Source organism: Schistocerca cancellata, chromosome 1 (assembly GCF_023864275.1).
Source record: "Schistocerca cancellata isolate TAMUIC-IGC-003103 chromosome 1, iqSchCanc2.1, whole genome shotgun sequence".
Taxonomy (NCBI): Eukaryota; Metazoa; Arthropoda; class Insecta; order Orthoptera; family Acrididae; genus Schistocerca; species Schistocerca cancellata.
Window position 1 is genome coordinate 859,362,033 of NC_064626.1, and position 15,761 is coordinate 859,377,793.

General features: G+C 38.9%; 1 protein-coding gene across 7 annotated transcripts in view; it reads left to right on the forward strand.

The window, feature by feature from the left end:
• LOC126189089 (motile sperm domain-containing protein 1-like) overlaps positions 1–15,561 on the forward strand; it is a 52,619-nt gene extending 37,058 nt beyond the window's left edge. For all 7 annotated transcript variants that reach the window (XM_049930919.1, XM_049930914.1, XM_049930918.1 and 4 more), the window contains 2 exons: positions 253–411; positions 12,691–15,561. In XM_049930919.1, the coding sequence (XP_049786876.1) occupies positions 253–411; positions 12,691–12,725 (194 nt within the window). In that variant the 3' untranslated portion in view covers positions 12,726–15,561. The remainder of the gene's footprint in view (positions 1–252; positions 412–12,690) is intronic.
• Positions 15,562–15,761: the final 200 nt, after the last annotated feature.

Below are 15,761 nucleotides of genomic sequence, written 5' to 3' on the forward strand. Positions count from 1 at the left end.
GTACAAGTGCTGAAAGAAACACAATGGAAAACTCGAGGTGTGTGCCATCTTGTGAATAATGTAAAGTCACTGTTTTTAAAGTTTACAGCATCATATTAAGAACACCATCGTGAATGTTCGCTTGGAGCCCACTGCTGGTGACATCCAAATTCTTTAAAATTACCTTGACACATTTCAGTACGAAAGTTTTTAGGTGCTGTGTTACTTGTAAGTACTGATGTTAATATTTTGATACAGAATTTTTTCTTTCAGTTGGAGGCAGATACCAAACACCAAACTATGTGGTGGTTGTAGCGGCCATTATTTGTATTGGTGCGTTGCTATTGCCAACTCAGGGTGATGAAGACTCAAGGTTTCCCGAATATCTTCATCTTACTTCTAATCTGAAGCTAATATTTGCATATGTTTTAGGTGAGTGGTATGACTTTTTGTTTCCTGCTTTACAGTGACCACTAAATTCCTATCTGTGATTTTATTTTGTACTCTCTATATCTATTGGTTATGACCTGTAGATTAAAACTGAAGAAACTGCAAAAAGGTGGGAATTTAAGGAGATGGGACCTGGATAAACTGAAAGAACCAGAGGTTGTACAGAGTTTCAGGGAGAGCATAAGGGAACAATTGACAGGAATGGGGGAAAGAAATACAGTAGAAGGAGAATGGGTAGCTTTGAGGGATGAAGTAGTGAAGGCAGCAGAGGATCAAGTAGGTAAAAAGACGAGGGCTAGTAGAAATCCTTGGGTAACAGAAGAAATATTGAATTTAATTGATGAAAGGAGAAAATATAAAAATGCAGTAAATGAAGCAGGCAAAAAGGAATACAAACGTCTCAAAAATGAGATCGACAGGAAGTGCAAAATGGCTAAGCGGGGATGGCTAGAGGACAAATGTAAGGATGTAGAGGCGTATCTCACTAGGGGTAAGATAGATACTGCCTACAGGAAAATTAAAGAGACTTTTGGAGATAAGAGAATCACTTGTATGAACATCAAGAGCTCAGATGGAAACCCAGTTCTAAGCAAAGAAGGAAAAGCAGAAAGGTGGAAGGAGTATATAGAGGGTCTATACAAGGGCGATGCACTTGAGGACAATATTATGGAAATGGAAGAGAATGTAGATGAAGATGAAACGGGAGATACGATACTGCGTGAAGAGTTTGACAGAGCACTGAAAGACCTGAGTCGAAACAAGGCCCCCGGAGTAGACAACATTCCATTGGAACTACTGACGGCCTTGGGAGAACCAGTCCTGACAAAACTCTACCATCTGGTGAGCAAGATGTATGAAACAGGCGAAATACCATCAGACTTCAAGAAGAATATAATAATTCCAATCCCAAAGAAAGCAGGTGTTGACAGATGTGAAAATTACCGAACTATCAGTTTAATGAGCCACAGCTGCAAAATACTAACACGAATTCTTTACAGACGAATGGAAAAACTAGTAGAAGCCGACCTCGGGGAAGATCAGTTTGGATTCCGTAGAAATGTTGGAACACGTGAGGCAATACTGACCTTACGACTTATCTTAGAAGAAAGATTAAGGAAAGGCAAACCTACGTTTCTAGCATTTGTAGACTTAGAGAAAGCTTTTGACAATGTTGACTGGAATACTCTCTTTCAAATTCTAAAGGTGGCAGGGGTAAAATACAGGGAGCGAAAGGCTATTTACAATTTGTACAGAAACCAGATGGCAGTTATAAGAGTCGAGGGACATGAAAAGGAAGCAGTGGTTGGGAAGGGAGTGAGACAGGGTTGTAGCCTCTCCCCGATGTTATTCAATCTGTATATTGAGCAAGCAGTAAAGGAAACAAAAGAAAAATTCGGGGTAGGTATTAAGATCCATGGAGAAGAAATAAAAACTTTGAGGTTCGCCGATGACATTGTAATTCTTTCAGAGACAGCAAAGGACTTGGAAGAGCAGTTGAACGGAATGGATGGTGTCTTGAAGGGAGGATATAAGATGAACACTAACAAAAACAAAACGAGAATAATGGAATGTAGTCGAATTAAGTCGGGTGATGTTGAGGGTATTAGATTAGGAAATGAGACACTTAAAGTAGTAAAGGAGTTTTGCTATTTGGGGAGCAAAATAACTGACGATGGTCGAAGTAGAGAGGATATAAAATGTAGACTGGCAATGGCAAGGAAAGCGTTTCTGAAGAAGAGAAATTTGTTAACATCGAGTATAGATTTAAGTGTCAGGAAGTCATTTCTGAAAGTATTTGTATGGAGTGTAGCCATGTATGGAAGTGAAACATGGACGATAACTAGTTTGGACAAGAAGAGAATAGAAGCTTTCGAAATGTGGTGCTACAGAAGAATGCTGAAGATTAGATGGGTAGATCACATAACTAATGAGGAAGTATTGAATAGGATTGGGGAGAAGAGAAGTTTGTGGCACAACTTGACCAGAAGAAGGGATCGGTTGGTAGGACATGTTCTGAGGCATCAAGGGATCACCAATTTAGTATTGGAGGGCAGCGTGGAGGGTAAAAATCGTAGGGGGAGACCAAGAGATGAATACACTAAGCAGATTCAGAAGGATGTAGGTTGCAGTAGGTACTGGGAGATGAAGAAACTTGCACAGGATAGAGTAGCATGGAGAGCTGCATCAAACCAGTCTCAGGACTGAAGACCACAACAACAACAAACAACAACTCTCTATATCCTATTAGCATAACATCATTTAATACTTTAACTCAATGACAATATTTCTCTATAGGTTCTTCAGTTACTCTTCATATTCTGATAGAGCTACTGCATACTTATGCTTGTTACCCTGATGTCATAAGCTGCCCTACTAGTTCATTTATTAAATTAGTGAAATACACTGGAGGAAAAGTAAAATTCTGTTGAAAAGGAAAAGTAAAATTCTGTACAAAACTATTTTTTGCCTCTGAGTTCCTTCACTCAAAAACTAGACTTTGTTTGGCGGCAGAGGAGTATAAAGCCGTTGTTATAAATTGATCTATACATATGAAATGTTTGTATTTTGATTTATGATGCATTTCTTCCCATCCAAGCTGAACATGCACTGATATTGCATGCATTGTATGGCTCGTGACAATTTGTAAATATTGCCTGCAGTTGTTGTACTGTGCTGGCATTACCCTATGTCTTTGCTGATGTTGCACATGTTACTGTTGTGTACCAGTCAGTGCTAAAAAATTATTTGAGGTTACACCCCTTGCTGTCATGTTGTAGTTGTTGATTGATCTCAGGGCAGCCATGCTGTGTAACAAGTATTACAGTATTTAGCATCCAGCATAAAACTTATACTTGGCGTAGCTACCCAGAATGACAGATACTTGTTGATTATAATTCTAGTATTTGTGCTACAGAAGGCTGGATTAATCCAATTGGATTCAGTTTCATTTTAAAAAATGTAGCAATACCTTGATTTCGTCTTTACCTACATCCCTTCTCCATTAACCTGTAATTCTCTCCCACTCTCCAGCTTAAGGGAAAGAAAGAAATGAAGAAGAAAAAAAGAAGAGTAAATTCTAGCACTGATAAAGGTGGTTTTTAATTTGGCTGACATACCAGGAGTTAATTAATTAACATGTTACTGGTAAGTACGAAAAACATGCATCCAAAGAAAACAGTTCGTATAGGGCAGTGCTCAAAGGATGGATGGATGTGGACACACACACCACACACACACACACACACACACACACACACACACACACACACACACACAAACCAAATGCATGTAAACTGTTATTATACACTACTGGGAGCATGCTGATAAAGACCTTGTAATATATGGTAATCCTTAAATTTCATACAGAGAAGAATACTGAAATATGTCCCAATCACAAAATAGTGGTGCAGGGATGTCACCACAGAAGTAGCCAGCCATAATAACATTGTAGGAAACGTTCAAAATGCAAGTGAGTGCTGATTTAAGAGCACACAATGGAGAACGTATTTACCCAGATATCATGTCTTCTGTAGCAGCATCATTGGTATTGCAGCTGCCTCCATAGCAGAGAAATTTCATTAGCTGAGCTTCTGGATTGCTATTGATATCGTCGGTCCCAGAAGTATGCATAATCATATGCATACTGAATGGCTAGGGATTAATAAAGTGGAACCTCACATAGCGAGCAGAATTCATCCCAGAATCTTACTCATAGTATAAAACACTCATCAAGTAAAACAATTTATCCCATATAAATTAATGTAAAATAGGCAATGCATTCCATGCAGAAAAAGTTCTAAAAGTTTTATTTTATTTATGCCATTTATTCAGAGAAAATTATACATACAGTAACAATCCTGTTGGAAGAACATCCGCAACCAAGCATTATACCAGAGGTTGAAAATACCACTTCAGTTGTAAATTTCTTTGATTATCACAACCGGTTTCGGGCTCTCATGAGCCCATCCTCAGGTGTCTCAACTGTGCTGTGGCCCCCGAGTGCCGCGGTGGACATATACACGTCCACCGCGGCACTCGGGGGGGCCATAGCACAGTTGCAACACCTGAGGATGGACTCATGAGAGCCCGAAACCGGTTGTGATAATAAAATAAATTTACAACTGAAGTGGTATTTTCAACCACTGGTATACATACAGTATCATGTACTTTATTAATCACAATAAATAACTAGTTCTTTCGTACTAGCAAGCTATCTATAGCCATTCGTTTCTGCCAGTGCTTGAACCCTTGACGAAAATGTGACACAACATAATCGTCAAATAAATTTGTTGTGTGCGTAGCCACTGCTTTATTGGTGTGATGTTTTTCATTGTATGATGCACCATAGTTTCATGCTTTTAGCATTTCTCTTATCGAGCCAGAAGATTGCTGCTTTGATGTCACCACTGCCACCACAGTCTCCTCCTCTTCCTCTTCCTCTTCCTCTTCCTCCTCCTCCTCCTCCTCTTCTGAACTCTTCTCCACGAATTCCTTCTGTGAAACACACTGAAACTCCATAAGCTCATTGGAGGTCATTTCTTGGCTGTGATCTTCCATTGTTATCCACTTCTAGTTGCATGATCTTCGCCAAAGACACAATCTTATCGACTACAGGCTCCACAGGTATTGACTCAAATGCTGCAGAGTCACATTCGACATCGCACTCTGGCCAAAGCTTCTTCCAAGCAGAAGCCTTTTCAATACTCATGATGCAGGCAACGATGTTGAAGTGATATTTCCAAAATCTCTGAGAGTGATATGGGTAGCTTCAATCAGGTCAAAGCAATACTCTAAGAGTGCTTTAGTGTAGAGCTTCTTAAAGTTAGAAATAATCTGCTTGTCCATAGGCCGAAGCAACAGAGTGGTGTTGGAAGGCAGATATTGGATCTTGTTGAATTGAAATTCTTCGAGGAGGGGTCTTGTAGGCCGGAGAATGGGTGGGAGCATCGTCCATAACAAGCAAGGCATAGAGTAACAGATTCATCTCGAGCAAATGTTTTTTCGCTGAAGGACCAAACACTTCATTGAGTCAATCACAAAAAAAGATCGCGTGTCACACAAGCCTTGTTGGTTGAACTCCACATCACATTTAACCTGCTCTTCTGGACTTTACACTTCTTGAAGGCTTGTGAAGTTTCTAAATGGTAAACAAGCAGTGGTTTAATTTTCAAATCATACTTGCATTGGCACAGAATAGCAGTGTGAGATGGCCTTTCATTGACTTGTGACCGGGCAGTGCATTCCCCTCTGCTGTTATAAAAGCACGCTTTGGCACCTTTTTCCAGGATAGATCTGCCTCGTCATGATTAGAAACCTGTTGTACAAGATAACCCTCATAATCTATGAGTATCTTGAAATTGCTGATGAAGTTCTTTGCTGCTTTTGTGCCAGAGTTGGCTGCTTCACCATGCCTCACAACACTGTGGATGCTGGTTCTTCTCTTAAATTTCTCGAACCATCCATGTCTTCCCATAAACACTTCTTCGGCCGTTGATGATTGTGGCCTTATCTTAACGAGGTCAGCGAGAATCATTCTCGCCTTCTCACAAATGATGTTCTTGTTAATGTCGCCTTTCAGTTGCTGTTTATTTATCTATATACGCAGCAATCTTTTCACATCATCCAGAATACAAAACCGTTGTTCAGGCACTCTTGTCCCTTTGAAGCATTGATCTCCTTAATCTTGTTCTTGTTCTCGAGGATAGTGCAAATAGTCGATGTAGACCAATTGTATGTGCATGCTAAATCAGCAACCCGTAGCATATTCGTGTTTTCAGTGATTGCACACAAAAAAATATTGTGTGAACACAAGTTTAGAAAAATGCGTGATCACCAGCTGCATTAAGATGGCAGCAGGAAGAGCACTAAACCCATTCATGCATTTTATGAACATTGGTGGCCATGTGAACAACATACAGACATATACATCACTTGAAGTTTTCTGTCGGTAATGAGTAATTGGTGATCAGTGAGTCAAAGTTAGAGAATGAAACAGAAAGGAAGTAATAGGGTACAGACTGGAACAAAAAAGAAATGAAAACAAGGGGGATGGGGGACAAATTAAGGAACAGGCTAATGAAATCAGTAAGTAAGAGAGAGAACCAGAAAGTAACAGTGCAGAATGCAAACAGAGAGAGGTAAATGGCAAGTGACAAAAATTACCTGCTCAGTCAAACAGTTCTGGAACAGTCACAAATTCTTCATTTCTTATAATTTACTTGTTCTACCCTTTATTCCATTTTCCTGTACTTTCATTTTTCACTTATTGTGAAACAATGTTTAAAAAAAAAAATAAATTAAAAATTTATAGAGTCCCTAAACAACTGCGTTTACTTGCCTCCCCATAACAGGAACTTCATTAGTGCTTATCTTCAAAGATTTAACTTGTAGATAATAATTATCAAATAAAAATGAAAGTGCTGTTAGAGCAGAGGTAGTGTCAACAATTGCAGATTTGTTTTAAATGTTATAATCATTCCATGACAAAAATCTGTTGCATACTGAATTTGAATATTCCATCCAGTAGTTATAGCCTAACCCCATTCACCAACCTGATATTCTTCATTATTCTGTTACCCAATCCTTAGTATCACTTTGTTAAAACAATAATATTATTCAAAGAAGCAACCATAGATCACATTTCTGGAATAATTTGTTGAGAATAAATTTAATTTTTGTAGGACAGTTCTTCAGGTATCTATGTTATAGTTGTTCGGATATATGTCACATAAAAATAGTCTTCATAAGGATAATGAAAGTAATACAAACATTGTGTTTGCTCTTTTGTCTACTACTATTTTAAGCCTAACTGATTGTACTTCCTGTTACAAGTAATGATACTGACCCCCAGTGGTGTTGGGAGCTAGAAAAGACCCACAGCCCATCCTTGCCTGTTGTAAAAGATGACTAATAGGAGTCTTTTTATTTGGTCACATTTTTACTTTGGTATTTTGACTATACTTTGGACTTCTGAAGGTTTTCGCTCTTTTTGCTTTTTTTTATGCTTTTTCTCCTCAACTTTTTTGCCTTTTAAATTCTGGTCCCCATTTTGGGTTTGACCTCCACTTTCCAAATTTTACAGAAGTTCAGGCCGTTGGGAAAGGATGCCTTACAGAGGTGTATTAACTCTCCACTGTGTACTGTTATCTTTCACTCTTGCCAGTCAAGTGGATCTGCCTCTGTACCTGAAATCCAGGGCGGAAGTTTGTCCGTCATTGTGAGGTTGTCACATACTCTCTTGGTTGTCGCACTGCCGATGCTGAGCTGTAACTTTCCTGTGTCAGCCAAGGAGTAGGTGTCTATCAACATTGGGATACAGAGACTACAGGCAGCAGCTACTGTGCTAGGTGGCCTTTGCCTTGGCGGGGTCATGCCCACTGAGTGGCATCATGTCAGATGATCTGCTATGAAACAGATCAAACTTAACAGTGGCTGTGCCAACACAGCCATATCAACAGTCAGGAACAGTAATTTTAGTGCAGAGGTTTACAATCCTATGGCATTTACATCTCTGACCGTGCCTCAAGACAAGAGACAGGGAAGGAGAAATGGAAGTGGACAGTTTGCTGAGTTATTGGTTTGTTCCTGAACTGATGGCGGATCTATCTCTACAATGAACCCACTGTTTTCTGTTGAAAATATTAAAGATCAGTTTGGGGAGGTTGCAGAAATAGAAAAAATTAGAAATGGATCTTTGCTGATCAAAACGTTGCACGCCAACCAATCGCCGGCTCTCCTGGCCTGTGGAAAGATAGGAAATATACCAGTTTCCTTTTCTCCTCATAACAAACTCAGTAGAAACCAAGATGATATTGTCTATCAGGACCTAACAGTACAAACTGATCAAGAGCTGCATACTAATCAGGCACGATATGGAGTACATTTTGCTCGGAACATCCAGAAGGAGCTCAAAAGATGATTGAGTGGACACTGGAGCTTTTATCCTGCCCTTTGATAGCAACGTTTTGCTCAAGAAGGTTAGCATCATGGTTTATAGGTGTGATGTCAGACCTTATTTTCCTCCAAAGAGGTGTTTTAGGTGGCAGAGGTTTGGACACATGTCATCCTACAGTTCTAATGGGGCTATCTGCCAGGCATATGGACAGGCATCGCAAAGTCAGTCCTTGTGTTTTTCGAACGACACATATATTTTGAGAGGGAGTAAGTGTGTCTTAAATAAACATAGCCCAACATAATCTCAATACGCAGGCAAAAAGTTATGCATTATTAATGCTCTCTTTCAACAAATGACAACATAACGCAACCTGCAACTAACCCAGCGATAATATAGAGCATGAAATGATTTCTTTTCCCAACAAATTAATCTAAGGTTACACAGAAAGAAAGAATGGTACAGACACCTGCGTATTATTGAAATAATTGCAAAGAATTTCTTTAACTTTATCTTTTTAAGACTTGAGTTAACTTTTAATCCTTTGAACTAACTGAAAATATTTTAAACCAGAGATGAAGCCTCACCTAAACCTTGCAGTGTTAAGTCTCTGAATAAGTTGTGCAATCAAAAATATTAACTAACTTTAATACTGTAAACTGACTGTAAAAAGTTCAATCCAACCAAAATTAATGTGTAACCCCTCCTGGAATAATTTATGCTTCCATCCTTTAAAGCAAATTGCCCAACACTGAGCTCGATTAACGGATAATCATCATCATCATCATTCATGATAGCAATCAAGACTAAATTACATTTCAAATAAGTTTAATTTATGTGCCTTTTTCATCACTCTGGTACTGTGTTTTTGCACATTGAATACACAGAAATGATTCACTATTTTGAAACTTCCTGGCAGATTAAAACTGTGTGCTAGACCGAGACTCGAACTCAGGACCTTTGCCTTTCGCAGGCAAGTGCTGTACCATCTGAGCTACCCAAGCACAACTCACGCCCCGTCCTCACAGCTTTACTTCTGCCAGTACCTCGTCTCCTACCTTCCAAACTTCACAGAAGCTCTCCTGTGAACCTTACAGAACTAGCACTCCTGGAAGGTAGGAGATGAGGCACTGGCAGAAGTAAAGCTTTGAGGATGGGGCGTGAGTCGTGCTTGGGTAGCTCAGATGGTAGAGCAGTTGCCCGCGAAAGATGAAGGTCCCGAGTTCGAGTCTCGGTCTGGCACACAGTTTTAATCTGCCAGGAAGTTTCATATCAGCGCACTCTCCGCTGCAGAGTGAAAATCTCATTCACTATTTTGGTAGAAACAGGATGCTCGGTTTTCTGCACACTTAGGAGGGGATCCTACGTCGGTTCATGATTGGGTTAATATTAGGGTTCAAACACAGGTTTACAGCACTTGAATTATTATCGAAAACACTCTCACAAATTATCTGGTTCATGCTGTAATGCATATGTGTGTGCCTGAAGTTGGTGGAGCAGTGGAGAAGTAGTGGTGGCAAGTGACGTGGCGGCAAACTGTACTCACGGCTCTTGATGTTAAATGCTCTTTACAATTTCTTCTTGGCGACAGATTTTTATTGTGTTATAGCCATTCCGTATTGTTGAGAGTACTATGCAACAGTCAAATCCACATCCGAGGCTATTTTCCTAACAAAACGACTTCCAAATGCCTCCTTTGCCACCCTCGATGTTTACCGTGCAACAGCTAGCCACTGGCTGCGTACCGTTTCCACCAAAGAGCCACCGAGATCTATCGCCAAACCCACCTTTTACACTGCGCCAAGCCAGTTCCGGTTTGGAGGGGGGTTTCCTACAGCTTTTACATTTCACAAGTTCCCTAAACATGAACCAGCTTCCAATATACAAATTTTTCTTTATGAACATGCATATTTTATAAAATTTCATTATTTTAAACATCCTCTCTCCTTTTTCATACATACATTACAAACTTTAAATTTCTTGACACAAATCAATAACCTTAACTGACAAAGAACAAACACTTCAGAATCAAAGATACACATTCACATACAATCGATATTGGTGTTACACATGGCTCTTGTGTACATATATTACATTGTTCCATGCTTTCATGGAACGTATTGAAATATTGTATTCTTTATCTCTGAGAGTAATAGAAAATATTTACAATATTTGTCACAAAATATTATCAGACTCAACAAAATGACTCATAATATTATGGGCATTATTTTCTCAGTTTACAGTACATTCATATCAGTTGAATAAATCATGGCATACATTAGGTAGGCTCCCAGGTGACGCCACAGAGGGCATATATCGTTATTCCAAAGTAGTTTTCAGGCTTTCCAGTTCACCATAGATCATCTGGTTCACCTAGAAACTGCATTGTGTAAGGCTTTTATGCGCCAACATCTGATTGGTGTATTCTTTGACCTACACAAGGCGTACAATACCACCTGGTGACATCACATCCTATCTACTGCACGAGTCGGGTTCCCAGGGGAGTTTACCCATGTTTATCCAGAATTTCCTAATCTCAGCAACCAATATATACAGGAAACTGGAGTCCCTCGGGGATCGGTTCTGAGCGTAAAGATTTTCACTATCACCATCAATGGTATTGTAAAAGCAGTGGGCCTCACAGTCCTTGTGTCGTATATGGATGATCCTGTACTATGCCTCTGCATCACTGCACAGTGCTGAGTGCCAACTTCAGGGGCCTGTCTGCAGAGTACAAATGGACCCTGAATCATGGCTATCAGTTTTCTCCTGCAAAATCAAAAGTTATGAATTTTTTGCTGAGTCCGTGCATGCTCCCAGAAATTAATCTTTGTGACAAGTTACTTGAAGTCGTTGAAACTTTTCATTCTTAAGTATTTTATTTGACAACGAGCTAATTTGGCAGCCGTATGTCCGCTGGTTCAAGGCAACTTGCATTAAGAAGCTAAATGCTCTCTGTTTTCTTAGTAACTCCTCATGGTGTGCAGACTGGGTACAAAGCATTGGTTTTTATCCCACTTGAACTATGGGTGTGTTCCATTAGTCAGGAGAGCCATTCATGTTGAGCTTGCTGGACACTATTCACCACACTGGCATGGCATGGAGAGATATGACTTTTAATCAACTTGCGGAAGCCGGTTTTCCACCACTGTGGGTTAGACAACAGCAGCTTCTGGCTACTTACACAATCAAAATGGCTACTCACCCACATCTCAGGTTTTGTGGTACACAGATCCCTGGCCACAATGAACTTTCTGATCTTTTCCTTGAGTTGCTTAAAATTCATATCTCGGTGTTACCCAAAAAATCTTTTGGTCACCAGCCTCCAGGACCTGGTTGACCTCTTACAGCTCTGTGAAGTCAGTGACATTCATCTGGACACCGAACCACATAGGCATTCCAGAAAATGAACTCGCTGACCATCTAGGCAAAGACCCAACTACAGGAGATCGTCGTGACCCCAGAATACTGGGCATGGACTTACGATTGCAACTTTGACACAATATTTTGAGGCTCTGGGAATTGTAATGGCAGGTTACTATGACCCAAAACAAATTATGAGTGATTAAGGCGCCCACTAAGGTGTGGCATACATTTTTCCAGGCCTCTCTGAAAGATGCCGTTGTGATGTGCAGACTACACATAGGCCACACGGCACACATCCATGAATTCCTTCTGCATCAGGTGGATCCTCCTCACTGTAGCAGTGGTAGTCGACTGAAAATAGCGCATGTTCTTGATGAGTGTGCCCTGCTGGCTGATCTGTGGCACACTCTCAGCTTGCCTACATCACTACCTTAGATGCTTGCGGATAATAAGACAGCCACTGCCAAAATGTTTTATTGCCTGAGAAAGAACGAATTTTACATTAAACTATAATATTTGCCCACTTTCTGTGTTTAGGGTAGTTGTGGTGGGGGAGAGCCTCCCCCTGTGGCGGGAACCCCCCATGTTACCACAGGCTACTTTCTTCCCCCCTCACATTGTTGTGCCTGGGTTCTTTTTTTTTTTTTTTTTTTTCAATTTTCTTTCACCTGTTGTGTTACAACTACTGTCACACCCTTTTTAAAATTCTTTTTACTTGCTTATACAGTTGGAGCAGCCAAGTCCCCACGATTTTTGCTTATCTTTTTACGTGTTTCTCTCATCAAATGGAGGGACTGATGACCCAGTCATTTAGTCCCTTAAGCACATAAGCATCATCATCATCATCATCCCATCATCATCACAATCATCAATGCTACAGCCTGTAATTTATTCCTTAAACTTGCATGTAGGAGTTTTGTAGTTGGTGACAATACAGTGCAGCATTTAACATTTGAGAATTGTGTTCATTTGATTGTGATAATTATGCTGTTATTTTGTTGCAGGTATGGTGACAGTGGTTGTCTTGAAGCCAGGCTAAACAGAAAATGATTCTCTGTGCACATTCAATGAGTGCAGTCGGTAACGATATAAATACTGCTGATTGAAAAAGAAGAGAGAATTGTAATGGCTTGATATGATGCCAATTTTATCGTTTAGTGTATTTCCATTTGCTTTTAAAATGAGTACCTGAAAAAAGTTTTTCAAGAAACATTTTTGAGCACATGTCCATTTATTGAGTTTCTAGTGTGTTTTGTATTGATGGCTCCAAAAATACCTGAACACTGTGAAGTACTCTAGTATAACCATTTTTGCAAGGGGAAAAAACTTTATTTTTCCTGTTGTGCTTCTACTTTCATTATGTTTGTGTCGTGTAACTCTTTGCCTCAATCCTCACCTTAAAATGAACGTAAGCAACTTTGCTTTTGAGGAAAAAAGTCCAGTGTTTGCATTGTATAACTTAGATAAGGAGGTATGTATATGCCTCTTTCTTGTATTTTACATGGTTAATGTTCCTCTTTTATATATATATATTTTTGTCCTTTGCAATTGGTTTGCTTGTTGACTTCTTCTGGAAGCACAGTGATGCTATGAATTCTGATAACATTACAGTATTTGTTGGAACCATAATTGTATTTATCATGCCTGGACTTCACTATTTTATAATATAATACTAGCATGTATGTAAGGTGATGCTGGTGCTGTTGTTATATACAGCATTCCATAATTTATATTCTGTCTGTGATTGACTGTCTTGTCATACCTGTTTTATATTCAGATGCATGTTTAAAAATCCCATTTTTTTGTGTAAAAAATATATGAATTTTTGTAAGAAATTGAAATGTAAAAACAATATTGGAGAAGAGATACATAAAGTTAAGCTAAGTAAGCTACGTTTTTTATCAGAGGAAGTATAATAATCTTGCCTCAAAATTTAATTTTAACAGTCATTGTCCTTCCTGTGACAATCACTATGCACAAACTACAGAGCCGGGGGGCTTCTGCAAAGTTACCATTTGTGTAGCAAAATACACATGAATTACTCAGTGTGCACTTTTGTAACTTATAAGGAGATGCCATAAACTACAGAAATTAGGTTGGAATTCATTTTATTTTCTTGTGTTACAGAAGACTCCCCCTTGTGTTTCCTGTTTGTTTTATTTATTGTCATTCCCCTCCCCCTCCCTCTCCCTATATTAATTATCTACAAATAAAACTTATTTCGATGCATTAAAGTGTGGATTCTGTTCTCTCTCCCATCATATCCATCAGTTGTCAGTATTCATTTTTCTGCGCTTTATGCATGGCTCTGTGTTTCATTTCCTACTCCCTTTCTTTCATTTTTTCCAATCAGATATCTCATTAGTCATACTTTCCGTAATCTTAAAAATTAGATCTCACTCTTGAATGCATTTTTTAAGACACTGTAAACATGCAACGTACACTTGAATGCTTTGAACATCTGGTTAATAATTTAACTAGTGTGTCTGTACAGGGGTTAGGGTATATTTTGGGTTCAAATACCCAGTCTGCTTTCCAGATTTAGGTTGTCCACAATTTCATAAGTAAGTGAATGTCAAGGCATTTCCTTTAAAAAGGCAACAGCCAGTCCTTACACTTACATTGTCATTGAATAGGCATTAAGCCTAATTTTACTTATTTTTTCCTTCATTAATAATCAATTTTTCATAGAGGTATTATGTTCCCTACAAGAGTAAGACAAGAGGAAAGGAAAGCACATGTGTATGGGTAAATAATAAGTGAGGCACACATGCTTATAACAGATCAAGAAATTTCTTGCATTCTTTATCATTATGTCGGTCTGTGAGCCATTGCCCCATCTTTGGGGTGAGTAGCAATCTGTCCATGTTGTTTATCCTTCCTGGACTTTCCATTGTTTACATTCTCTTTTCAGTAGTTTATATGTTCTCTCAGATCCTCCCTTTTTACTGATAACTATATCAGTAAAACCGCATCACTTGTAACACTGGATTGCGCAGGTCACCACTCTGCCATTATGAGACTGGACAAATGACCAAATGAGAATGTATGTTGCTAGTAAGTGTCTGTACAGATCCACTCATCTTCTGATGCCAGAACTAGGCATATGAAAACTTGACATCCTTAGTCATCTTACATAATACTTTATTTTCTACTTATGTAATAGATTCAATAGTCATTTCAGTGCTCTGTCTCCAAAGAGTATCCAAACTGTAATGTACACATTAACCAGTTTTGAATAAGAGGACTTCATCAGATCTAGAAAATAATATTTCCAACCAAAGTGCATTTCATCTAAAGTTTGAAATAATAACGCAAGAGTTTGATGAATTATTAATCATCATTTGACAGGCATACAGAAAATATAATTTTTCTTTCTGTGCACCCCAAGTTGTTATTCAGTGTGTGGCACATTGCCTTCAATATTTTTTGTCTGGTTGTAGCTCTTCATGGGAGAGTTACATGTGCTCTTTGGTACTGAAGCTTCTATTAATATTAGATCCATCCTAAATTTGTTATGGAATTATGTTAGAAGAACTAAAAGTGTTATCCAGTTTCTTTCTTTTTAACTCTAGGCAGGATGTTAGTAATGACTGTGCCATTTCTTTTCTTTTGTGTTCACATCTTGAGCATCTTGCCACTCAGATTGGGAAATTCTCAGCAAAATTTTTATTTATTCATGTAACAGGCATTAAAATTTTAGAAAGCAAAACTTATAAGTATTAATAAAATATGGAGGTATAATCTTTCGCATATCAAAGACTAGTGAAGGAACAGTACTCATCAAAACAATGTATGAGACTAAAGAGGACTGCAGAGAGAAAATGTATTCTCTCTCTCTCTCTCTCTCTCTCTCTCTCTCTCTCTCTCTCTCTGCAATGAAAATCAATTGAAGTAGCAAGGAAGATGAGAACACAATTTATCAGTGTGCTGCAAGGCTTGAGGAATACTGAAATAGTTGGATGGGCAAACATAATCATCATCCGTAGGTAGTTATGGCAGAAATTAACTTACAGAAGTGGAGAAAAGAAAATCACAAAAACTGACAATATTACGAAAACCTGGAAGTCAGATG